At 34.3% G+C, this 25,112-nt stretch overlaps 1 protein-coding gene across 2 annotated transcripts in view; it reads left to right on the top strand.

The window, feature by feature from the left end:
• RYR3 (ryanodine receptor 3) overlaps window positions 1-25,112 on the top strand; it is a 793,997-nt gene that overhangs the window by 356,915 nt on the left and 411,970 nt on the right. For both annotated transcript variants that reach the window (XM_056810219.1, XM_056810218.1), the window contains exons 11-15: window positions 710-883; window positions 7,152-7,273; window positions 20,664-20,832; window positions 21,787-21,922; window positions 23,733-23,828. In XM_056810219.1, the coding sequence (XP_056666197.1) occupies window positions 710-883; window positions 7,152-7,273; window positions 20,664-20,832; window positions 21,787-21,922; window positions 23,733-23,828 (697 nt within the window). The remainder of the gene's footprint in view (window positions 1-709; window positions 884-7,151; window positions 7,274-20,663; window positions 20,833-21,786; window positions 21,923-23,732; window positions 23,829-25,112) is intronic.

The raw sequence follows: 25,112 nt of genomic DNA, 5'->3' as shown, positions 1-25,112 counted from the left end.
GCACTAATCATATGCTAATGTGTATTTTATTTATCTATTTACTGTCATATCTCTACCTGATAGATTATAAATCCATGATAAAATGTATTGCATGTGAATAAACCAAAACCATTTACCAAGAGCTTACTATATGTCAAGCATGTTCTAAGCTTTGAAGATAACTTGAAGGAACAATAGAGTCCAACCCCATCCTTTTATAGGTGTAGAAACTGAAACCCAATGATGCTAAATGTCATGCTACAAGTTACACAGGTGTTACAAGACAGAGTTGATATCTGAACCCAAGTCCTTTCACTCCAAAGCCAGTGTTCTTTCAATTGTACTGCTCTGCCTTACATTTAATTGTTTGCTTAAAAGAATAATTCAGTGAGCTGGTTAATTAGTAAGCCTAATCATCCAGTATTGCTTTTGTGGGATAACCCATTCTGACTTCTAAATAACCAAGATAAAATCAATTTTTTCAAACACAGTCTTTTATTTTTTTAATTTGGGAGCAATTTTTGTTGTTCAGCTGGCAACAAGGACTTTCAAGAAGTGAGGAGTTAAATGATAAAGTAGTTGTTTCCAATTTTTTTTGTTTTGGGATTTATTATTTCTAATTATTCACAATCTAATCCATTTCTAGATTCATAAGTTCCCTAATAATGATTTTAATGTTGATTTTCGATATAATGAAAAATAACTGTATGCTTTTTGGGGGAAATAATAGGAAATCAAGGAAAAATTGGATTCAAGTCATAAGCGGGATATCGAAGGCATGGGAATTGCAGAAATAAAGTATGGAGATTCCATATGCTTTGTTCAACATGTAGCTAGTGGTCTGTGGATGACTTACAAAGCACAAGATGCCAAAACCTCACGCCTTGGACCCCTGAAAAGGAAGGTGAGCCATTTCAACATTTGTACATCTGTAAACTTATTATTTCCATTTAGAAATATTTGAGCAATAGAAAAAAATTATGCAATATGATGGTGATGGAATCCTATTGTACTATAAGAAATGTTGAACAGGATGATTTCAGAAAGAGCTGGAAAGCCCTACAATCTCCCTCCCCCAACATTGAGAAGACAAGAAAAATAAAATGAATTATGAATAAGGAATAGGCTTTCAAAGTGAGATGGTGATATATTGCAAAACTCTTCACAGATTTTAATATTTTGCTCATCTGCCAACAATAGAGAAACTGGCCTAGGTATAAGTATCAACATCTAAAGGAAGTTTTTTACTATCCTAGACCATCTTTTGATTTGGAACAGGGAACAAGCAGCAAGAATATGAGGTTACATCATTGGGAGACCAATTAGTAACTAAATGAATGAACAAATCTAGATTCAAATATATATATATATATATATATATATATATATATATATATATATATCCAGGCATACATAGAAATGTGTGTTCCATGCTTAATGGACCATGGGTAATCATTTTTGGTTGTAATTTAGCTACTCTCTCTGGTTTTCCAGTAACTCCAATCACTTCCATAGTACCAACAGCTCTACAATCTTTAGGAAGACTTTGCAAAACTGATTTACTGGCTCCAGTATCCACCAAAAGATCATATATCTGATCCTCTATAGTTACCGAAACATAGGGTTCAGTGCTATTTGGGGGTTGGAAGGTTTCAAGAATCATTGCAAGCACAGTAACATCAGTACAAAGCTCAGTCATTTCCTGTCCATCCAAGTCAACATCTGCATGAATTACATGACTTTCCCAGTATTTTGCATCATCATCTTTTATATTTCTCTCATTGGACCTTAAATTCTCCATCTTAGTATCACTGTTCCCATTTACAATTTCATTATTATTATTTAGGTTATATTCTTCATTAATTTCTCTTATCATACATTCATTAGAATTTTCTATTAAATTTACATTACAATGTTTTTTCTCTGTACAATTATTTATACCAACTATATCCTCCTTTGATTTAATTAATTCATTTGTATTACCACCTATATTATTTTCATTACTCCCATTTTCATTTATCCTCAACTCATTTGCAATTATATCACACTCATTCCTTGATTCATTCTCATGTGTTTCCTGGGCAAACCTTTATAAGACAGTATTCTTACTCTGGTCACCCTTTACAACCTCGTTCAATGGTTGAGAGGGCAATGCAGCAAAGCACTGTGGAATGCTTAGGGCATGTTGGAGCACAAAGGACAACAGGGCCATCCAATGCAGCTGAGGAAGTCTCCAGGTGTAACGATTTTTCGTGCCACTGGGCCCAGGCTTCCAACACCGAGAGAGTGGGACTGTCTCTGTGCATCGACTTTTCCACTTAAATCTTCTTCACGCACAAGTGTTTTCGTGCACAGTCATGTACATCACAGATGAAAGCGCACAAAGACAATCGTCATCCTCAGTTACCGAGAGACTACTACTATACTATACATATAAATTTTGCTTCTGAAATTAATAGGATTTTTAATAGTCTAAGAATTGACTTTTCCTCTCTGTCTATCAGAATCTTGTTTTGTTGGCTGGTTTGATTGCATTATCTGAACAAGTAAAACTTAGTCCAGAAATCTTGGATAGAAGCCAAAAGAAATCCACTAGTGTCCAAACACAAGTAATGTATTTCAGATTCTAAATGTAATATTATTAAGCATTTGTTGGGAGGTGCTAAACAAAATAATGTTTTGTAGCAGTTAGTGAATAAACAGAGAGAGGCACATCCTTAACTTAACCTTCAAAGCAAGAGTATAGTCTCAGGTTAAGTAAGCAGCACAAGACATCACAGAATACTAATTCTGCTTTCTTTAATTAATTGTAGTAGGTCATGCCTTTGAGAAAATAAAGAAGTAGAATTATAAGATCTGATCTAATATATTATAAATGCTCTGAAGACAAGAGATGGCAGAGAATCTTCAATCAAAGGAAGTTTTATTTAGAAGGCAACTCTCTTCTTTTTATGTTGACACTTTTTAAATATATACTAGTTCACTTTTTTCCCTTGTTACTGTTAAAATAAATTAAATGCCAAGAAATACCTATGAGGGTAACAGAACCATCAGAAAAGGGGATGAAACACTGCTGCAGCCCAGAACAATGTGGAGAGACTGCAAGGAGGACTCATCTCCCTGGGGTATGAGGAAAGAATGTTGAACAAGCCTCAGTGGAACTCCAATGCAATACAGTGCAGGAAAGCAGTGGAAAGAGCACAGCTGGCTCAGTCCATCCTCAGTAGGGTAAGAGCAGAAGTCAATGGAAGACAGAATAAGCAGCACTGAGAGAAAAGCTGCCTTGCATAATTCAGCCAGAATAGAGGCCAAGCAACGCACAGCACAGGCAAAGAGAGGAGGAACTGAACCCAAAAAGGGCCAAGCTCAGTGAGATTAGGCAAAACTGAACTGGAACCAGCTGAACTGAATAGTTGCAAACCTCCACATAGCAGGCCAACCAGGCTACCTCTACAATGTACTAAATCTGAAATTAGACAGCTGACCCAATCCCAGGCAAAGTATGAACATGGGACTGTACTCTCTACAGGAATGAAGCTAAACTTCAGCATATAGAGAAAAAAAATACCAGAAAAGACAATCCCCAAATGAGCAAAGGAGAGAGAAAAATCCACATGCTAGAAAATTATTTCAACAAGAGAGATACAAGCTCAGAAGAGGACAGCAATGCAAAAATGAAAACATGTGAAACCTCAAAGCAAAATATAAAAGGATATTAAGCCCAAAATAAACACCTGGAAGAGCTCCAAAAAGGATAGAAACACAATAAGAAATTTTGAAAAGAAGATGATAGGAAAAATCAACACCTTAGAATAAAAAATTACTAAAGAAAAAATTCCTAAAAATGAAATATAATACCTCAAATAGGAAACTAACTCCCTAAGTAGAGAAGTACAAAGCCTTAAATAAGAAAAAGGCTTCCTAGAAATGATAATTGGACAAATGGTGATGCAATGAAGTAACAGCAACAAACTTAAAAAAATTTAAAAGAATGAAAAAGAAAAGAAAATTTTAAATCGCTCACTGACAACTGGAAAATAGATCAAGGGAAGAAGTCCAAACATCATTGGATTGCCTAAAAGCTAGGATTTAAAAAAAGAACCTGGACACCATTGCAAGATTATCAGTAAAAATTGCCCTGATGTTTTTTAGCAAGATCAGGAAAAAAATAAATTGAAAAAATCCTTTGATCACCTCCTGAAAGACATAAAAAATGTAAAAATACTAAAGCTGTTTTAACCAAATTCCAGAATTTCCAAGCCAAAGAGAAGATACTACAAGCAGACAGAAAGACAAAATTCAAATATTGTGGAGCCACAATCAGGATTACGCAGGACCTTAGCAGCTTCTATATTAAAGGTTCAGAGGCATGAAATGAAATTCTGCAAGGCAAAGGATCTAGGCCTACAACCAAAAATCACATATGCAGTGAAACTGACCTTAATACTCTATGGGGAAGAAATGGTTATTTAATGAAATAAAGAAATTCCATCCATTGCTAACAAAATGATTAGAGTTAAAAAGAAAATTAGATGATTAAATTCAACACTCAAGAGAAGCATAAAAAGGTAAACAGAAAATATTAAAGGGAATTAGTAGGGTTAAACCAATAATTTCCCTACATAGAAAAATAATAACTAGGATATTTAAAATTTCTATGGTACAGGGGACAGCTGGGTTACTCAGTGGATTGAGAGTCAGACCTAGAGACGGGAGGTCCTAGGTTCAAATCTGGCCTCAGACACTACCCAATTGTGTGACCCTGGACAAGTCACTTGACTCCCATTGCCTAGCCCTTACCACTCTTCTGCCTTGGAACCATTACACAGTATTGATTCCAAGATGGAAGGTAAGGGTTTAAAAAAATGTCTAAGGTACAAAAGATGCTTAAAATACTTAATATATTTAAGTTTATCAAGGGAAATAGTGGAGTTAAACTGATTACAGTAAGAAAGGCATATATATGTTTTATATGACATATATGATACTCAAAGTGTCTAAGATAAACAAAGTACTTAGGCTACTTAAGGTATTAAAGATACTTAAGAACTTGAGCACTATTAGAGCAATGAATAGAAGCATATATAGGCAAAGTAGAGAGTAAATTGAATATGATGGGATGATATCAAAAAGTCAAGAAGAAAGAGGAATAGACTGGGAAAAGAGAAAAGGAGACAAGTTTGAGAGTAAATTATATCACATGAGGAGGAATGTTAGAATCAGTACAGTAAGATGGAAGGTAGAGGGGGGGTGGCAGGCAGTGCTTAAACCCTACACTCATCAGAATTTGGCACAAAGTGGGAATAACATACTTAGGTATTGAAATCTATTTTATATCAAAACTGGGGAAAATATTTATATCAAGCCTTCTAACAAAGGCTTCATTTTGCATATATATATAGAGAGAACTGAGTCAATTTTATAAGAATACAATAAATTTCTCAATTGACAAATAGTCAAAGGCTATGAACAGGCAATTCTCAGATGAAGAAATTAAACTATCTTTAGTCATATGAAAAAATGCTCCAAGACACTATTGATTAGAGAAATGCAAATTAAAACAACTCTAAATTATCACCTCATACCCATCAGACTGACTAACATGACAGAAAAGGAAAATGATAAATGTTGGAGGGGATATAGAAAAATCAGAACACTAATACAATGTTGGGTGGAACTACAAACTAATACAACCATTCAAGAGAGCAATGTGTTACTATGTCCAAAGGACCATAAAACTCTGCACATATCCTTTGACCCAAGAATACCACTACTACATCTATATCCCAAAGATATTAAAAATAGGGGAAAAGAACATACCTGTACAAAAATATTATCACAGCTCTTTTTGTAATCGCAAAGAACCAGAAACTGAAGGGATTTCCATCGATTAGAAAATGCCAGAAGAAGTTCTGGTGTATGCTTGTAATGGAATACTAATGCACTATAAGAAATGATGATCGGTATGATTTCAGAAAACCTGGAAAGACTTATATAAACTGATGTGAAGTGAGCAGAGCCAGGAAACTGTTGTATATAGTAATAGCAATATTTGTATGATGATCAAGTATGAATAATTTAATCAGTCTCAGCAAAACAGCGATCAAAGGTGGTTCCAAAGACTCATGGTGAAAAATGCTACCCATTTCTAGAGAAAGAACTGATGAATTCTGAATAGAGATCATATTATTTTTCATTTTATTTTTTATGTATTGTTTTTGTTTTATATGAGTCTTCTACAACACAACCAGTATGGAAATGTTTTAAAAGATCATACATTTACAAGGGAGGAAAGATAGAGGAAGAGAGAAAATTGAAAATTTTAGAAAATAAATATTTTTAAAATTCTTATTACATGTAATTTGGAAAAAATAAAATATAAAAACTTTGAAAAAAATAAAAACACTAGTAAGTCTTTAGGTTGAATGTTCTTAGAAGAAGTATATGCTTAGCCTATTATTTCTCCTGCTGATCTGCCCCTTATTTATAGTTCTGCAAAAAAAATAAATGTCACATAATGGCTCTTTGGTAATCAAAAATATCACCTGTGTGACTTCATCTCTCTACCATCCATCCTTCATTACAATTAAGAAATTAGCATTCTCTTGTCTATTTTCTATTGTTACTTAGATTATCTGACTCAGAATTTGACCATATCTCAGATTTACAACCTCTCTTTGGTCAGAGTAATCCAGTTTATGATGCTAGAAGAGTTTTGTTTCATATATTCTATATTAATCTAATTTCTTAGAGGACAAAGTCTGATATTCCTTTTTTCCAGGAAAAGTAATAATGATAATAATCACAACAACAATAATGATAGCAGTAATCTAAATAGTGCCTTAAGGTTTGCAGAGATTTTACAGCTATTTTGATAGAAAAATTTTGTGAGGTATATTTTTCCCTTCTAAATTCATCTAATAATTCCAAGACTTCCAGTCTAAGTCATCCTATTATATTTCATTTTCAATCAGAGCATTGAGGATCAAGAATAAGAAGGTAAATGGGCCCAAACCAACTACTGTGTTCATGCCTTAGATTTGAAAATTATCTCTAATATTTGATGGGAAGTGATGGAAAAGGGGAGAGTTATGCAAATAAAATTCATTGGTTTGTTCAGGGGATAGTATATGGAACCAAAGGACTTGGCTTTCATTAACTTCTCTGTGCAGGTTATACTCCATCAAGAAGGCCACATGGATGATGGCTTAACACTTCAGAGATGTCAGCATGAAGAGTCCCAGGCTGCTCGGATCATCCGCAACACAACATCCTTATTTAGCCAGTTTATAAGGTAAATTAATGGCTTTTCTCTGTCTCCTTGTTGATCCCATTAACATGGGTTCCATGGCTTTCTCATACTATTAACTTTTCTTTTATTGCATACAGTACAATAAAAACAACAACAACAACTAAATACCAGTAGAAACAAGAAACAAACCTACCACAGAGAACTGAGTCACTTTGTCTCCATGACCTTGTCAGCTGGTCAGGGTATGATGGCCTCCAACACATTATAAACATTTTTTTTTTGCTAAAAAGAAGTTGGGATTTTCATAGTTTGTAACTGAAGTCTATTCTCACCTTCTTGACTGTGAAATTTATTCCCATATCTTATGGTAAATTGATCTTTCTTGAAAGCTGTAGCTATTGGTTTCCAAAAATTCCAATTATTATTCTGTTTTAGGAAAATGTTTTTCATGCAGGAAATTTTAGGGAAAAACTATGAATATGTGAATGAATTCCCATATGGGTGGGATGGCTTTCTCTTCTCCTTAGTAAAGTAGTATAGTCAAAAGAATGGAATTCAAAGCTGAAAGTAAGAACTCCTTAGCTCACCTGTGGTTTGCCACTACCTCCCTCAATGATACCGGGCAAGATTACCCTCTCCCTGTATTTTAGGGGTCTTTACTGGGTAAGAGTTTTAAGCCTAATATCCTTTCCTTTCTTAGTCAGAAGCAGGGAGAAAAACACTGTTGTAAGGTTTTATGGATGTCTTTTAGAGATATAGGTGTTTCCTTCAAATATTAGGAAATTTTATTGTCACTCTTTTTTTTTACAATAATATGTTTTAATGACAAATACCTATGAAAGATGAATTTTCATTAATGCTATGAGCAACAATGATTCTGGAGAATGGATGATAAATACTACCCACTTCCTGATAGAGAGGTAGTATATTTGAAATGCCAAATGAGATATACATTTTTTGACATGGGCTATGTGGAAATTCATTTTGCTTAACTATTCATAATTAGTATAAGGTTTTTTTTTAATGGGGATTTGAGGAAGAGAAAATTAATATTTAATTTTTAAAATTTAAAAGTTACATTAAAAACAAAAAGGAAAAATCTTGAAGGGATGTCTCTGGGTTACCCCAAAATTGTTCCTAATTAATGAATGATTACCGTTTTGAGCATTTCACCAGTTCCAAACCACTTACTGCAAATATTTTATCATTTAGTCCATACTGTTCCATCTTGCCCATTTGTATAGTATGAAGGTCATTGTTAATTCTCTGGAGTAATTTAGATATATTATAGCCACATAGCATTCCTTTAACAATATATTCTTTTTTTTTAATCTGCTTTGCAATTTTATTGTCCCATCATGTTTTTTTTTCCATTTGAATAAGTTTATTTAGTCAATTTAGGACATTATTCCTTGGTTACAATAATCATATTATTTCCCTCCCTTCACTCCATCCACTCTTCCCTCAGCCAATGCACAATTCCATTGGGTATTACTTGTGTCCTTGATCAGAACCTATTTCCATGTTGTTGTTTATACTAGAATGTTCATTTGGAGTCCACATCCCCAAACATATCCCCTCCAGGCATGTATTCAAGCAGTTGTTTTTCTTCAGTGTTTTTGCTCCCAATGTGTTTCCTCTGGATGTGGACAGTGGTTTTTCTCATAGGTTCCTCCAAGTTGTTGAGGATCATTGCATTGCCACTAAAGGAGAAGCCCATTACATTCGATTGCACCAAAGTGTATCAGTCTCTGTGTACAATGTTTTCCTGGTTCTGCTCCTCTCACTCAGGATCAATTCCTGGACGTTGTTCTACTCCCCATGGAATTCCTCCACTTTATTATTCCTTTTAGCACAATAGTATTCCATCACCAACATATACCACAATTTGTTCAGCCATTCTCCAATTGAAGGGCATCCCCTCATTTTCCAATTTTTTTGCCACCACAAAGAGTGCAGCTATGAATTCTTGTACAAGTCTTTTTCCTTATTATCTCTTTGGGGTACAAACCCAGCAGTGCTATGGCTGGATCAAAGGGCAAAAAGTCCTTTATTGTCCTTTGGGCATAGTTCCAAATTGTCCTCCAGAATGGTTGGATCAATTCTCAACTCCACCAGCAATGAATTAATGTCTCCACTTTGCCATATCCCCTCCAACATTCATTACTTTCCTTTGCTGTCATGTTAGCCAATCTAGTAGGTGTGAGGTGATACCTCATAGTTGTTTTGATTTGCATTTCTCTGATTATAAAAGATTTGGAACACTTTTTCATGTGCTTATTAATAGTTTCTATTTCTTTAACCCAAAATTGCCTATTCATGTCCCTTGCCCAATTAACAATTAGAGAATGGCTTGATTTTTTATACAACTGGTTTAGCTCTTTATAAATTTGAGTAATTAGACATTTGTCAGAGGTTTTTGTAATGAAGATTGTTTCCCAATTTGTTGCTTCCCTTCTAATTTTGGAGGTATTAGTTGTGTTTGTACAAAACCTTTTTAATTTGATGTAGTCAAAATTATTGATTTTACATTTTGTGATTTTTTTCAGCTCTTCCTTGGTTTTAAAGTCTTTACTTTTCCAAAGATCTGACAAGTATACTATTCTGTGTTCTCCTAATTTGCTTATAGTTTCCTTCTTTATTTTCAGGTCATTCATCCATTCTGAGTTTATCTTGGTTTAGGATGTGAGATATTAATCCAAACCTAATCTCTCCCATACTGTCTTCCAATTTTCCCAGCAGTTTTGTCATAGACTATCTTCCTGAGGTCATTTACCCCAAGTCTATTCCATTGATCCTCCTTTCTATCTCTTAGACAGTACCAAATTGTTTTGATAACCACTGCTTTATAGTATAGCTTGAGATCTGGGACTGCAAGTCCTCCTTTCTTTGCATTTTTTTTCATGATATCCCTGGATATCCTTGATCGTTTGTTCTACCAAATGAAATTTGTTATGGTTTTTTTTCTAATTCAGTAAAAAAAAAAGTTCAATGGGTATGACACTAAGTAAGTAAATTAATTTGGGTAGGAGTGTCATTTTTATTATGTTAGCTCGTCCCACCCATGAGCAGTCAATGTTTTTCCAATTGTTTAGATCTAGTTTCAGTTGTGTGGAGAGTGTTTTGTAGGTGTGTTCATATAGTTCCTGTGTTTGTCTCGGCAGATAGATTCCTAAGTATTTTAAATTGTATAAGGTGATTTTAAATGGAATTTCTCTTTCTAATTCTTGCTCCTGAAATGGGTTGGAGATATATAGAAATGCTGATGACTTATACGCGTTTATTTTGTATCCTGCAACAACTGTGCTAAAATTGTTGATTGTTTCGACTAGCTTTTTGGTTGATTCTCTAGGATTCTTTAAGTAGACCATCATATCATCCACAAAGAGTGATAGCTTGATCTCCTTACTGCCAATTTTAATATCTTCAATTTCTTTCTCTTCTCTAATTGCTACTGCTAGTGTTTCTAGTACAATGTTAAATAATAGAGGTGATAATGGGCATCCTTGTTTCACTCCTGATCTTATTGGGAAGGCTTCTAGTTTATTTCCATTACAGATGATGTTTACTGATGGTTTTAGATATATACTGTTTAATATTTTTGGAAAGGTCCTTCTATTCCTAAACTTTCTAGTGTTTTCAGTAGGAATGGGTGTTGTATTTTATCAAAGGCTTTTTCTGCATCTATTGAGATAATCTTGTGATTTTTGTCGGTTTGCTTGTTAATATGGTCAATTATGTGGATGGTTTTCCTAATATTGAACCATCCTTGCATTCCTGGTATGAATCCTACCTGGGCATAGTAAATAAGCCTTGTGATGACTTGCTGGAGTCTTTTTGCTTGTATCCTATTTAAGATTTTTGCATCTGTATTCACTGAGGATATTGGTCTATAGTTTTCTTTCTCTGTTTTTGACCTGCCTGGCTTTGGGATCAGTACCATGTTTGTGTCATAAAATAAATTTAGTAGAACTCCTTCTTTGCTTATTCTGTCAAATAGTTTGTATAATATTGGGATTAGTTGTTCTTTGAATGTTTGATAGAATTCATTTGTGAATCCATCTGGACCTGGGGATTTTTTCTTAGGGAGTTCTTTGATGGCTTGTTCAATTTCTTTTTTCTGATATGGGATTGCCTAGGTAATTTATTTCCTCCTTCATTAGTCTAGGTAATTTATATTTTCATAAGTATTCATCCATATTGACTAGATTGCCATATTTGTTGCCATATAATTGGGTATAGTAGTTTTTAATGATTGCCTTAATTTCCTCTTCATTAGAGGTGAGGTCTCCCTTTTCATCTTGGATACTGTCAATTTGCTTTTCTTTTTTCCTTTTTTTAAATTAGACTGACTAGTACTTTCTCTATTTTATTTGTTTTTTCAAAGTACAAGCTTCTAGTCTTATTTATTAAATCAATAATTCTTTGAGTTTCAATTTTATTAATTTCTCCTTTGATTTTTATAATCTCTAATTTAGTCTTCATTTGAGGATTTTTTATTTATTCCTTTTCTAGTTTTTTTTTTAAATTTCCATGCCCAATTCATTGACCTCTGCCCTTCTTAATTTGTTAATATATGAACTCAAGGATATAAATTTCCCCCTGAGTACTGCTTTGGCTGCATCCCATTGGTTTTGAAAGGATGTCTCATCATTGTCATTTTCTTCAATGAAGTTATTAATTGTTTCTATGATTTGTTCAGAAGAGAATTGTATTGTTTAATTTCCAATTAATTTTTGATTTACCTCTCCATGTACCCTTACTAATTATTTTCATTGTATTGTAATCTGAAAAGGTTGCATTTATTATTTCTGCTCTTTTGCACTTGTTTGCAATGTTTTTATGCCCTAATACATAGTCAATTTTTGTGAATATACCATGTGCTGTTGAAAAGAAGGTATATTCTTTTTTATCCCTATTTATTTTTCTCCACATGTCTACTAACTCTAATTTTTCTAAGATTTCATTCACTTTTCTTACCTCTTTCTTATTTATTTTTGGTTTGATTTATTTAGTTTGGATAGAGGAAGGTTCACATCTCCCACTAGTATAGTTTTTCTATCTATTCCATCCTTGAGCTCTACTAGTTTCTCCTTTAGAAATTTTGATGCTATGCCATTTGGTGCATACATGTTGAGTACTGATATTTCCTCATTGTCTATACTGTCTTTTATCAGGATGCAATTACCTTCCCTATCTCTTTTAACTAGAGTTAGTTTTACTTTGGCTTTGTAAGATATCATGATTGAGGCTTCTGCCTTCTTTTTATCAGTTGTTGCCCAATAGATTTGGCTCCATCCTCTTACTTTCACCCTAGGTGTATCTACCTTCCTCATGTGTGTTTCTTGTAGACAGCATATGGTAGGGTTTTGGATTCTAATCCACTCTGCTATTCGCTTGCGTTTTATGGGTGAGTTCATTCCATTCAAATTCAGAGTTATGATTACTAGCTGTGTATTTCCTAGCATTATGATTTCTACTCCTGGTCCTGACTTTTCTTCTTTCACTATTTCCTTCTACACCAATGTTTGTTTTTAATCAGTCCCCTCAGTTCCCACCCTTATTTTACTTCCCTTTCTACCTCCCTCCTTTCTTATTCCCCCCATTATTTTCCCTGTAGTCTTTCTAAAAGTATTCCCCTACCCTCTTCCTCCCTTGTACTGTTTCACTCCCCACTATTCCATTTGTTACCCTTCTACTCCCCTGTAGGGTGCAAATCTATTCTCTGCCCCAGTGGATTGGATTTTTCTTCCCTCTTTGGATCAATTTTGAAGCACATAAGAGTTGAGTATTTCCTATCTCCAACCCCTTTACCCTTCCTGTGTATTGATATTCTCCCCCTCCCACCATGAGCTTCTTTGTGACACATAAATTAACCCCGCATTTATTTATTTTCCTATTTCTTTTACCATTAACCTCTTTTTTAGCTCTAGTTGCATATATATATAGATAGATAGATAGATATATACACATGTATATGTATTTGTATTTCTGCATTCATATATCTGTATACCTTTTTATGGCTTGTCCTTTCATCCTATACAGTTTTCACTGTTCCCTCTAAGTATAATTCTTCAAGCTGCCCAGGTGATAACAACAGTTTTTAAGAGTTACCAATGGCCTCTTTTCTTATAGGGATATATATAACATTTTAACTTATTGAATCTCTTTAAAAAGGAGGGAGGGTTGTTTGTTTTGTTTTGTTTTTTCTTTTTTTTTAATTACCTTTAGATTATTCTCTTGAGTTCTGTGCTTGGGCATTGAATTTTCTGTTCAGGTCTGGTCTTTTCTTTACAAATTCTTGGAATTCTTCTATTTTGTTGAATGACCATACTTTCCTCTATAACAATATAGTCAGTTTTGCTGGGTAGTTGATTCTTGGTTGTAGATCTAGTTCCCTTGCTTTCTGGAATATCATATTCCATGCCTTTTGGTCTTTCAGTGTGGATGCAGACAGATCTTGCATTATCCTCACTGTGGTTCCATGGTATCTGAATGACTTCTTCTGGGCAGCTTGTAATATCTTTTCTTAGGACTGGATAGTTCTTGAGTTTGGCTATAACATTTCTGGGTGTTGTCAGTTGGGGATTAAGAACAGGAGATGATCGGTGCATTCTCTCATTCTCTACTTTTCCCTCTTGTTCCAGAATTTTGGGGCAGTTTTCCTGAATAATTTCCTGTAGTAATTTGTCCAGGCTTTTTCTTTTGTCATGGTCTTCTGCTAGACCAATGATTCTTAAATTGTCTCTCCCCAAGTGATTTTCTAAATCCTCTGTGTTGTGAATGAGATGCTTCATATTTTCCTCAATTTTTTCATTCTTTTGGTTTTGTTTTATAGTGTCTTGCTGCCTTGTGAGGTCACTTAATTCCAGTTGTTGTATTCTGGTTCTTAAAGACTGGATTTCATCTCTGGCTTTTTGGTCATCCTTCTCTTTCTGGTCAGACTTTCTATGGAGGCCATCTTTCATCCTCTTTTCCTCTTCTTTTATCTCCTTTGCCTCATTTTCTAGCTGGTTTATTTTGGCTTTTAAGACACTATTTGCTCGTTTTAGTTAAAGTGCCTGTTTCCAGATGACTCATCTTAGTTTTTAAGTTCTTTTCCCAATTGTTTTCAGCCTCTCTTAATTGTGTTTTGAATTGTATTTTGGGTTCTTCCAAAGCCTGTATCCAATTCGCTGGGATTTCTAATTTATCTTTGCTGATCCCTCCCCCTCTCTTCCGTTCACTGTATAGAAGCTGTCTATTGTAATTTCTTTCTTCTTTTTCTGTTGTTTGCTCATATTCACCCATTATTTGCTCCCCATATTTGTCTGTGCTCTTGCTCCTCTCATTTTTTTTTTTGGTTTTGGGGCCTCCTGTCAGTCTCCCCTCTTGGAGCTTTGATAAAAGATACTCAGTGTAGTCTGTGGGGGAGGGTTGTTGGGGTTTGAGCTTCCCTGTCCTCTGGAGGCTTTTGATTGGATTTAAGTCCAGCAGCCAATGAGGGAGGGGTGTGGATCCTGGGTTTCCCTGAGTTCTGAAGACTTTTGATAGGATTAAGTTCAGCTGGGTTGGGCTGGGTGTGCTCTGGGGCCAAAACCTCCTGGAAGGCTGGAGCAATATGGTGGATCTCTACAGTTCTGGCCAGGCTGCCAGCTCTATGCTCCCTCTCCAGCTCCTTCCCCACCATCTGTGTTCAACATTCTGTGCTTACCACAGCCCTGCCTGCAAGGTACACCCTCCAGACCAGTGCCTTTGCCCACCCAGAGGTTCCCGCTGCCACTGCACACTCAGCACTCTAGGTGGGTGGGGGGAGGGGTCCTGAGACCTTCCTTCTGCCTTCCCCTTAAACCCAAGTGTTCTTGGATTCAGGCTTGGAGGTTGGGGGGCATACCTTTTGAATTGAGTCCAGCAGGAGGGTTCCTTGACTCTGTCTTGTTGTTAGGTTTGATTTTCAGTTCCCTAGGAGCATTCATTTTGTGATTGGTAAGGAAGTGTATTCAGAGGTCTGAACTTCTGCTCCTTCTATTCCACCATCTTGGCTCTGCCATATTAAGTCACTCTTGATAGGAGCTCATTTCAGCCCCATGGATGAGAAGGCTTTAGCCTCCTATTCTCCTCTTAGTCCTTTCCATAAAGGTTCATCTGAAGACCTTAGAAGCTCTCTGTTGGTCAACAGGACATTGACTCAGCTGTTAACACATGCACATACACACACACACACACACACACACACACACAAACAAACAAAATAATGTTTGATGGGGTCTGGATAAAATGGATGAGAAGACATTACTACATTCAGAGTTAGTTCAAATTCAACTGTAATATTTTAAAGAATTGAGAGATTGAAGACATATTAGAGATTAAAGAATCATATTTTTAAAATTGAATGCAACCTCATAGGTCATTTACTCCAAACTTTTTTTTTACAGATGAGTACATGAGCCTCAGAGAAATTAAGTGACTTCTTGGTCTTACAATGAGTAAATCCTTGAATCATTTTTCTCTTTTTCTTTAAATAATCTGTGTTCCCCTGGCATATTACTAGTACCGCCACCTGAAAGTAGTTAAGGGAAGGGAAAGAAAATCAAAATCAAAATTGTTAACTTTGCTATTTGCAAATATGTCCATTTTAAAAACAAAACAAAAAGTGTTGTTTAGAGAAGTCAATTCTTTGCTAGATTTTGAGATTTGTGGCCTTAATATTGAAATAATTAGTTTCAGAATGTGTAGAAAGATTTATTTGATTCTTTAATGATTTGTGATATTCTCAATGTAAGTACCTCTATACTCTGATATATAGGAGTCATCCCTTCTGTGTCTTTTTGAGGTCTTAAGGACTTGGCAGTGGTCTAAATAACTCTACATTCAGACTTCTGTTACCTAGGTAGGCTGTATTTCAATCTACTTGAAGCTTCTATAATTAGAAAGATTCTAGAATTTGGCTTCATTGTTAAGAACTCTAAAATCTCAAGATGATCTCCACATTACAATGAGGTTTGTAAAAAACGTGAAGAAATGAACAAAAGAAGATATTTATACTTATGTTTCAAGGAGAAAACAGTGTGGTTTGAAATTTTTATAGGATGTGGAACTAAGATGGCAGAGTAGAGAAGGCTCTTAACTGAGCTCTCCCAACATTCTTCTCCAAACAATTGTAAAATAACACCAAAAATCAAATTTTGGAGTAACAGAGCCAAAAAAAAAGATCAGAATGGTATTTTTTGGTCAAAGATAATATAGGAGACTGGAAAGGAGATCTGTGACAAGGGAGAGGAGGCTAGTTTGGAGTTCAGGTAGATGAATCACTAGTCATGGGATTAGATGGTTTGGGTACAAGAAGCCTATTTGGGACCTCTCAGGCAAGAAGGTAGTAAGAGGACATGGTAACTGGTCAGAAAGAGATTATGGGATACACCTTTGCTAGCACTGGATGCAGGCAGAATCAGGTTCTGTGTGGCATCTCATTGCATATACCCACTTTTGGATCATAGTTCAGGGGCATAGATGAGGCAAAAGAGAGTAGAGGCCTTGAGGGATACTTCCTTCCCCAAAGCATCAGGAACCCTGAGGGAAGAGTATGGTTTCTAGTTCCAAGCAAGGATGAGCCTTTAGAAGCATTATCCATTGCAATCCCAAGGAATCACAGACCCTTCAGGACCAGAGTGCATACTCGGAAAGCAGTATACATGCTTTAAGAGAACTGAAAACTTCCACCCAGAACTCACTCTGAAAATGATAGTGTATAAAATCCTGAAGCTTGAAACAGAGTCCCTACCCCCTCACACCTGGAACAGAGCCCAACATTAACATAAAGTTCCAAATGAAGAAATAAGATGGGAAAATAAACAACAAAAATAAACTAACTCTGAAAAGTTATAGTGACAGGAAATATCAAGACAGAAACTCAGAAGAAGACAATGAATTCAAAACAGATATAAGCAAACAAAGGGGGGAAAGGTGAATAGGACATAACCCAAATAAGATTTCCTGAAAGACCTAAAAAATTATTTTTAACTCACATAAGGATGGCAGAAGAAAAAATAGAAAAAAATAAAGCAAAGGAATAATATTATGAAAAGACAATTAACAGATTGGAAAAAGAGGAACAAAAATACTAAAGAAAATAACATCTTAAAAATAAAAGAATTAACCAAATGGGAAAAGGGATATAAATTTCACTAATCAAAATAATTTGGAAAAAGAAATACAAAAGCTTACTGAAGAAAATAATTCTTTAAAAATTAGTATTGGGCAAGTGGAGGTTAATGACTCAATGAAATGTCAAGAATAAAAAAAACAAAGTCAAAAGAATGAAAAAATAGAAAAACGTGTGAAATATGTCAATGGAAAAACAACTGACTTGGAAAATAGATTGAGGAGAGGTAACTAAATAGTTACTGGCCTATCTGAAAGCTATTATTAAAGAAAAAGTCAAAGCATCATATTTCATTTTTATTTGAAAATTTTTATTTAATTAATTTAGAATATTTTTCCATGGTTATATGTTTCATGTTCTTTCCCTCCCGTCTTCTTTCCCCTCCAACTCCCTGTAGCCAATGAGCAATTAAATTGGGTTTTACTTGTGTCATTGATCAAGATATATTTCCACTTTATTAATACTTGCATTAGAGTGATCGCTTAGAGTCTATATCTCCAACCATATTCCCATCAACCCATGTGATCAAGCAGTTTTTTTTTTCTGTATTCCTACTCCTACAGTTCTTCCTCTGGATGTGGATAGTGTTCTTTCTCATAAGTCCCTCAGAATTGTCCTGTATCATTTCATTGCTGCTAGTAGTCCATTACATTTGATTGTGCCACAGTGTATCAGTCTCTGTGTAGAATGTTCTTCTAGTTCTGCTCCTTTCATTCTGCATCAATTCCTGGAGGTTGTTCCAGTTCACACGGAATTCCTCTAGTTCATTATTTCTTTTAGCACAATAGTATTCCATCACCAACAGATACCACAATTTGTTCAACCATTCCCCAATCAAAGGGCATCCCCTCATTTTCCAAATTTTTTGCCACCACAAAGAATGTGGTAAAGCATCATATTTCAAGGAATTATCAAGGAAAACAGTTCCAAATTCCTACAAAGATAAAAATAGAAACTAAAAGAATCCACAAATCACCACCTGAAAGAGATCCCAAAATAAAAATTCCTAGGAATGTTATACCCAAATTCCAAAGCTCCCATGTCAAAGAGAAAAGAATCAGCAAGAAAGAAACCTTTCAAATATTGTGGAACCACAGTCAGAATCACACAAAGTTTAAGCAGCTACCACAGTCAAAAGAACTGGGATTATAACCATGAATGACCTGTTTAGCAAAACCTAATATAACCCTTCAAGGGGAAAATGGATATTAATGAAATAGAAGACTTTCAAGCATTTGTTATTAAAAGACCTTAGCTAAAAATAAAACTTGATTTCTCAATAGAAAACTCAAGAGAAGCACAAAAAGGTAAACTTGAAAGTGATATCGTAAGAGACTTAAGTTAGACTATAGACTTTCTATACAGGAAGATCATGAATTTATCTTATAAGAATTTATCATTATAATTTTTGTATATGGGCTATCAAAGCAAGCACAGAATTTATCATTATTAGGGCAGTTAGAAAGATTCTACAAAAAAGGAGGATGCAGAAGTGAGTCAATTATGTTGGGAGGATATAAACAATAATTAATAGGCAAGAAAGAGAAATGTCCTGGAATCAGGAGGAATGGAGAGGAAGAATGGGGGAAATTCTCTCCCATAAAAAAGGCCTTCAAGGAAGAGCTATTGCAGTTGAAGGGAAATGGTAAGAGAGAATAAATCTATATATCTATACATATACATATATATATATATACATATATATATACATGAATGTATATATGCAATTAGCAATAGATATCTGTCTTACCCAGCAGGGAAGTTGGAGGGGAAAGAGATAAGAAATGGTAAGAGGAAGTTACAAAAGAGAGGGCTGATAAAAGAAAGTAGTGATTGAAGCAAAACAGACTCTAAGGAGAGACAGGATAAAAAGAAAGAAGGATAATCAGAAGAAAATAAGGTGGAAGGAAATGCACATTTAGTAAGCATAACTATGAATGTTAAATGGAATAAGCTCACCCATAAAATAGAAGCAGATGGCAGAATGGATTAGAAACCAGAATCCAATAATATGTTATTTACAAAAAAGAAAGAAAAAAAGGCTTGAAACAGTGTTAAAATAAGGAGCAGGAGCAGAATCTATGATGATTATAAAAAAGGCAGAGGTAGCCACCATGATCTTGGATGAAGCAAAAGCAAAAATAGATCTAATTGAAAGAGATAAGGAAAGAAACTGCATCTTGCTGAAAGGTACTATAGACAACAAATTAATGTAATTACTTAACATATGTATACCAAATGGTGTTGCATCAAAATTCTTAAAGGAAAATTTAAATTAATTATAGGAGTAAATAGACAGTAAAATTATACTGGTAGGATACCTCAACTTTCCCCCATCTGACCTAGGTAAATTTGACTATGAGATATACAAGAAGTCGCAGAGATGCATAGAGTCTTAGAAAAATTACATATGATAGAGTTCTGGATAAAAGTAAATGAAAATAGATAGGAGCATTTTATTTTCTCATCTGTATATGCCACTTTCACAAACACCAACCATTTATTAGAGTTTTAAATCCTCACAACAAAATGCAGTAAAGCACAAATATTAAATGTACCCTTTTCAGACCATAATGCAATCAAATTACATTTAATAACTGTAGAAGTATAGATTAAAAACTAGTTGGAGACTAATCTACTCCTAAAGAATCAGTAGGTCAAAGAATAAAATATCTCTAAATGAGTACTTCAATAAAAAGAGCAGATCAATGAAGTAGATAATTTTTTTAATTAGAAAAAGAACAAATTAAAAATCCCTAATTAAATATAAAATGGAAATCCTGAAAATCAAAGGAGAGATTATTAAAATTGAAAGAAAAAAATTATAAGCTTGTTATTAAAAAATTTAGATTTATTTCTGTAAAATTAAAGTATTTCAAGGGTTAATGACATGGTTTCTCTGAAAAGTGATTTTTACCTTAATCCCTTAGTGGAAAGTAATTTTTAATAATGTACTAAGGTAGTTATTAAAAAATTATTAAGCAATTACTGAACACAAGGCCCTGAAAAATCACAGATGTATTATTGTTTATTAGAAATATTGATTATAGTTTACACAGGTAGGGTAATGTATCCTCCAAACCAAATGTGAGTATTTCTGGTGTGCCTTTGGTTCCCAAACTAAAATGTTTTGATTAGTCAGAGGCCTACTAAGAACCCTGAAACTAGTGATTGTCTTTGTCCCGTGGAAGGTATCACACATAGAAGATTTTTTTAGGTTATTGAAGATACTGATTAGCTTCATTCTTTTATGACTATCCCCTAAATCATGCTGAATTCATGTTTTCTTAGTGGAAACAACCGAACTGCTGCACCCATCACTCTGCCAATAGAAGAAGTCCTTCAGACCTTGAAAGATCTGATCACTTATTTTCAGCCTCCAGAGGAAGAGATGCAACATGAAGATAAACAAAACAAACTCCGGTCACTCAAAAATAGGCAAAATCTGTTTAAAGAAGAGGTGAGTTTTAAAAGTTTTAGATTATCTTTGTGCTTTGTACCCAATATATATTCACTAAATTGTTGTTCAGATTTATATTGTATATTATGAGGAGAGTTGAAAATAGTAGAGAGAAAAGACAAAATCATATCACAAGGATTTTCACAATTCAGTTTACTTGGCATTTCCAATAATATTGATCCTTTTCTTTAAACCAAGATACAAATAATATTGTATTTAATGCTTTAGTACTATACAAAATCTTTTTTATAATGGACCTCTCTTTTCAAAATTAGCAGCAGCTGAGTACTTCTGTAGCACTGAATTTTGGGATAATTCCTTCTCATCTTCTTACTCCCAAAGTAATACCAGAGCAAGGGAGAAAGGGGAATTTTGTATGTCATATTGGTTGCTGAGGCATATATTTGTTGTGTTTATCTAATACATGGGAATAAATGTAGTATCTGGCAGTTTTACATGTAGTAGAAAATATCTGAAAAAAATCTTTTTTTTTGGTCTACTTTTTTTCAAATTAGCCCTTTTATTTACAGGAATCAGAGATGTCCTTTTGCTGTGTTTCAGTGAAATTGCTTGAATCTATTCACTTTTTAAAATTTCAAAGTACTGTATCCAACACTTTCTAAGCGAGTCAGATCCATTTCACACCAATTGGAAAACAAGCTTTTGTAAAATTCATTCACACTCCTTCTTCAGTATGTCCTTGGATTGAGCTTAATACAGGAGGACAAATAAATCAAGAGAGATTGTTGACTCATCCCCCAAATGTATGCTATTTAAGTTTCTGATGCAGAGAAATGCATATTTTTAAAGAAAAATATATACCCACAATAGAGACCTATTTGCATATCAGCCATATCAGCTTTACAATTTGAAGTGTTTGAAGGAAAACTGTCAAGAAGAAAGGATATGATTTTTCTAAGCTGGAATTTTTCCTTTCCCCCACATCTTTTTTAGGGAATGTTGGCTCTTGTCTTAAATTGTATTGATCGTTTAAATGTCTACAACAGTGTAGCACATTTTACTGGGTTTGCAAGGGAAGAAAGTGGCACTGCTTGGAAAGAAATTCTGAACCTCCTCTACCAATTACTAGGTGAGTACACAGGAAATTTCTTCAGTCAGAAGGTATTCAAAATACAGTGAAAAATTAAAACTCCCCAGTTCCCAAGTTCCCAACTGCAGTTGGAAAGGTTACTTAGCAAGCTTGAGATTCAACTCATTATTTTTATACCGAGTTATGAATAATATTGAATAACTGAAATTCAGGAACTTATTATTTATCTTCAAGGCATCTTCAAGGTAAAGCAGTGTAGTATAATAGAGCCCTGGACTGAAAGTCTAGATATCTCTGTTCTGGTCTCATTTCTGCAACTAACTGGATATTGCCTGGATAGAACAAAGCACTTAATCAATTTCTCAAGTTGTTTGGACAAAATCTGCAAATTCTTTTCAAGTGTTAACACTATGATTCCTTCAAGTGAGCTCATTCCAAAAACAATTACAGTTTTAAAAAACTTGAAACAGTACCTTTTCATTTTCTACATTGTAGCCAATCATATTTTCTGCTGTTTTGCTGATGTTATTGTTCCATTAATAGAAAGAACACTGAAGTAAAGATGAAATGACCTGCATAAAAATGGCTCTTCTGTTTACTAGCCATATGACCATGAATAATTTACTTGGTCCTTTGAAAATCAGTTTGTTCATCTGTAAAATGTGGATGATAATAATTTCCTGAAATAGTTTCTGGTCCTGGTTTATGGTTTTATTAATGTGAAGAATTTGGCAAACTTTAAGCACTGTACAGAGATTAGTGAGAACGAGGGTTAATTACAAACATGGACTTCAACATGTACCAACTCCTTTTTTTTCCTTCTTGCTAGTAGTTATAGTCAAAGACTGAATTTGTGGTATGGTGTTTGTTTCTATAGCAAATATCCAACATTCATTACAAATTCAAAGGTTCATGATAATCAAATTGTGGAGGGCAGAGGATTTGAGGAGAAATTTTAAGGCAGCTGGCATAGTCTATTTTCTTCGGGAAAGCCCATTGGTAGTACCCTGAATCAAGGCTAGCTTCTTTTAATGAAAACCAAGCTGACTAACTCCCATTTTGAGGTTACTCTGAGAGCCTATGCTCTGTTTGTATGAGTTAGAACACAAAGAAATAGGCCTGTTTGTTCTTCCTGGATGGTCAGGAGTAAATAGGACTTGGATTCAATAAAATATTTGTTGAATGATTGACTGATTAGTTCTCTGACTTAGAAATGTATATGAGATCTTAATTTGGAGCCAGCTGTACTTCATCAGGACACAGACTTTAAGGCATGCTTACCATTCTTCCACAAGTGCATAACTTATGTTACCAGGTGGAATGAAGTCCCAAATTATTCTCAGGCTCATCATTTTGCCAGCCTTGGACCATCAGTCTTCACAACTGTTCTATGGAGGTAGTTATATATTCCTTCTTTATAGCAATGCCTCGTCCTTAGCTTAACACTTAGGAATGAAACCGACTTCATTAACACTACTTCACAGATTCCCCAGCCAATTAAAAGAGAAACAGGAAGCAAGAAACAGTTCAAATCACAACTTTGTAATCATATGAAAAGTGACATATAAACCTTTTGCAATGTTCACTTTGTAAAATAATATAATACTGTAGCTTTTTAAAGTTTATTAAGCACTTTCCTTGAGACTATTCTGGGAGGTCAATAGTACAAATGAATATACAGGCTTAGATATGGGATGTTATTTGCCTCAGGTTGCACACTAAGTTTTGGAGTCAATTCTCCAATTTGAATATCAAAGAATCTTCTTAAAGATATTTATTCAGCAGATTCACAGGTCTGCTATTACTGGTGCTTTCTTATCTACATGACTAAATTTCATCTTGTTTTCAGCTGCCCTCATTCGTGGTAACAGAAATAACTGTGCTCAGTTCTCCAATAACCTTGATTGGTTGATTAGTAAATTGGACAGACTGGAATCTTCCTCAGGTAAGAAAGAGGTTATGATGGGAAATCTGTAATTGAGTAAAACAATGTTTTCTCCTTTTTTCCTTATACAGGATGGACATTGTGATAGATTCCTATAACTGATCACTTTCTAATAAGTTAAATAAATAAGTTAATAAATTAAAGAATATTAAAATAATTACTTTAAGAGGAAAAAATTAAGTTCTGAATTTCTCACAGACAAGATTTTGTTTCGTAAAATTTTCATTTCTCAATCACAAATTTTCACTTGTTATGATCAGCTTATTGATTCCCCTTAATTTTCCATCTTCCTTCTTTTTTAACCTTTTTTTTACTTTATTTAAACAAGCATTTGTTTTTATTCCTCCCACTGCCCCAACTCCCATTGAGAAAAATATAAAAAATTATAATGAACATGTACAGTAAAAGAAAACTGAATGGCCATGGTTGAAAATGAATATTTTTTTCCAACATCTTGGATCCATCAGTATTCTGTTAGGTCAGCAACAGGCTGAATTTTCAGTCTTCCTGTACCTGGTCATTACATTGATCAGAAATCATATATTTTTCAAAGTTATTTGATTTTACATTATTGCGGCTGTTTTACAAAGTCTTCTAGCTGATTTTGCTAACTTTAATTTGCAAAAAGTAAGCCTTTACAAATTTCTATGAAACCATCCTTTCCCTAAAAAGCAATAATATTCCATTATGTTAATATAGCATAATTTGTTCATCCGTTCTACTTTATTTTCTTTTTTCTCCTTAGTTTTCATTTCTTTGCTACAACTAAAACAGCTACTATAATATTTTTGTAATATGAGTCTCCTTTCTTTTTCTTTATTTCTTTGGGTCTTATAGCATTTTGGGATCAGAGTATATGTAGGGTGTAGCAACTCTGAGCAGAGTTCTGGAAATTGCTTTCTAAAATGTTTGATTGAATCAATTAATATGTCAAAACAAGCCCCAAGAGAATAAAATTATAAACAAAACAAGGCCCAGATATTCCTTCCAGAAGTGTACAGAACCAGGCTTTAAAACAATGCCCCAATTCAAGAAGTACAGATAGAAACATGCATAAATAACAACAAAAATAATCCCAACATAAAGAGGCATTTTGACAAGTATGTCAAGAAAAGAATCCAGAAGAGAATAATTCTGGTATGTCTTCAAAACATCAAATAAAAATATGGTTTTGGCATGGGCATGAGTCAAATGGAATGCTTGGAAGAAATAAAACAACAGTTAAAGAAGAGTTTAAATGATTTTATAAATGAAATGAGAGCACCAGAGGAAAGAACTAAGAAA

This window comes from Monodelphis domestica, chromosome 1, assembly GCF_027887165.1.
Source record: "Monodelphis domestica isolate mMonDom1 chromosome 1, mMonDom1.pri, whole genome shotgun sequence".
Classification (NCBI taxonomy): domain Eukaryota; kingdom Metazoa; phylum Chordata; class Mammalia; order Didelphimorphia; family Didelphidae; genus Monodelphis; species Monodelphis domestica.
This window is presented reverse-complemented; position numbering and strand designations above follow the sequence as displayed.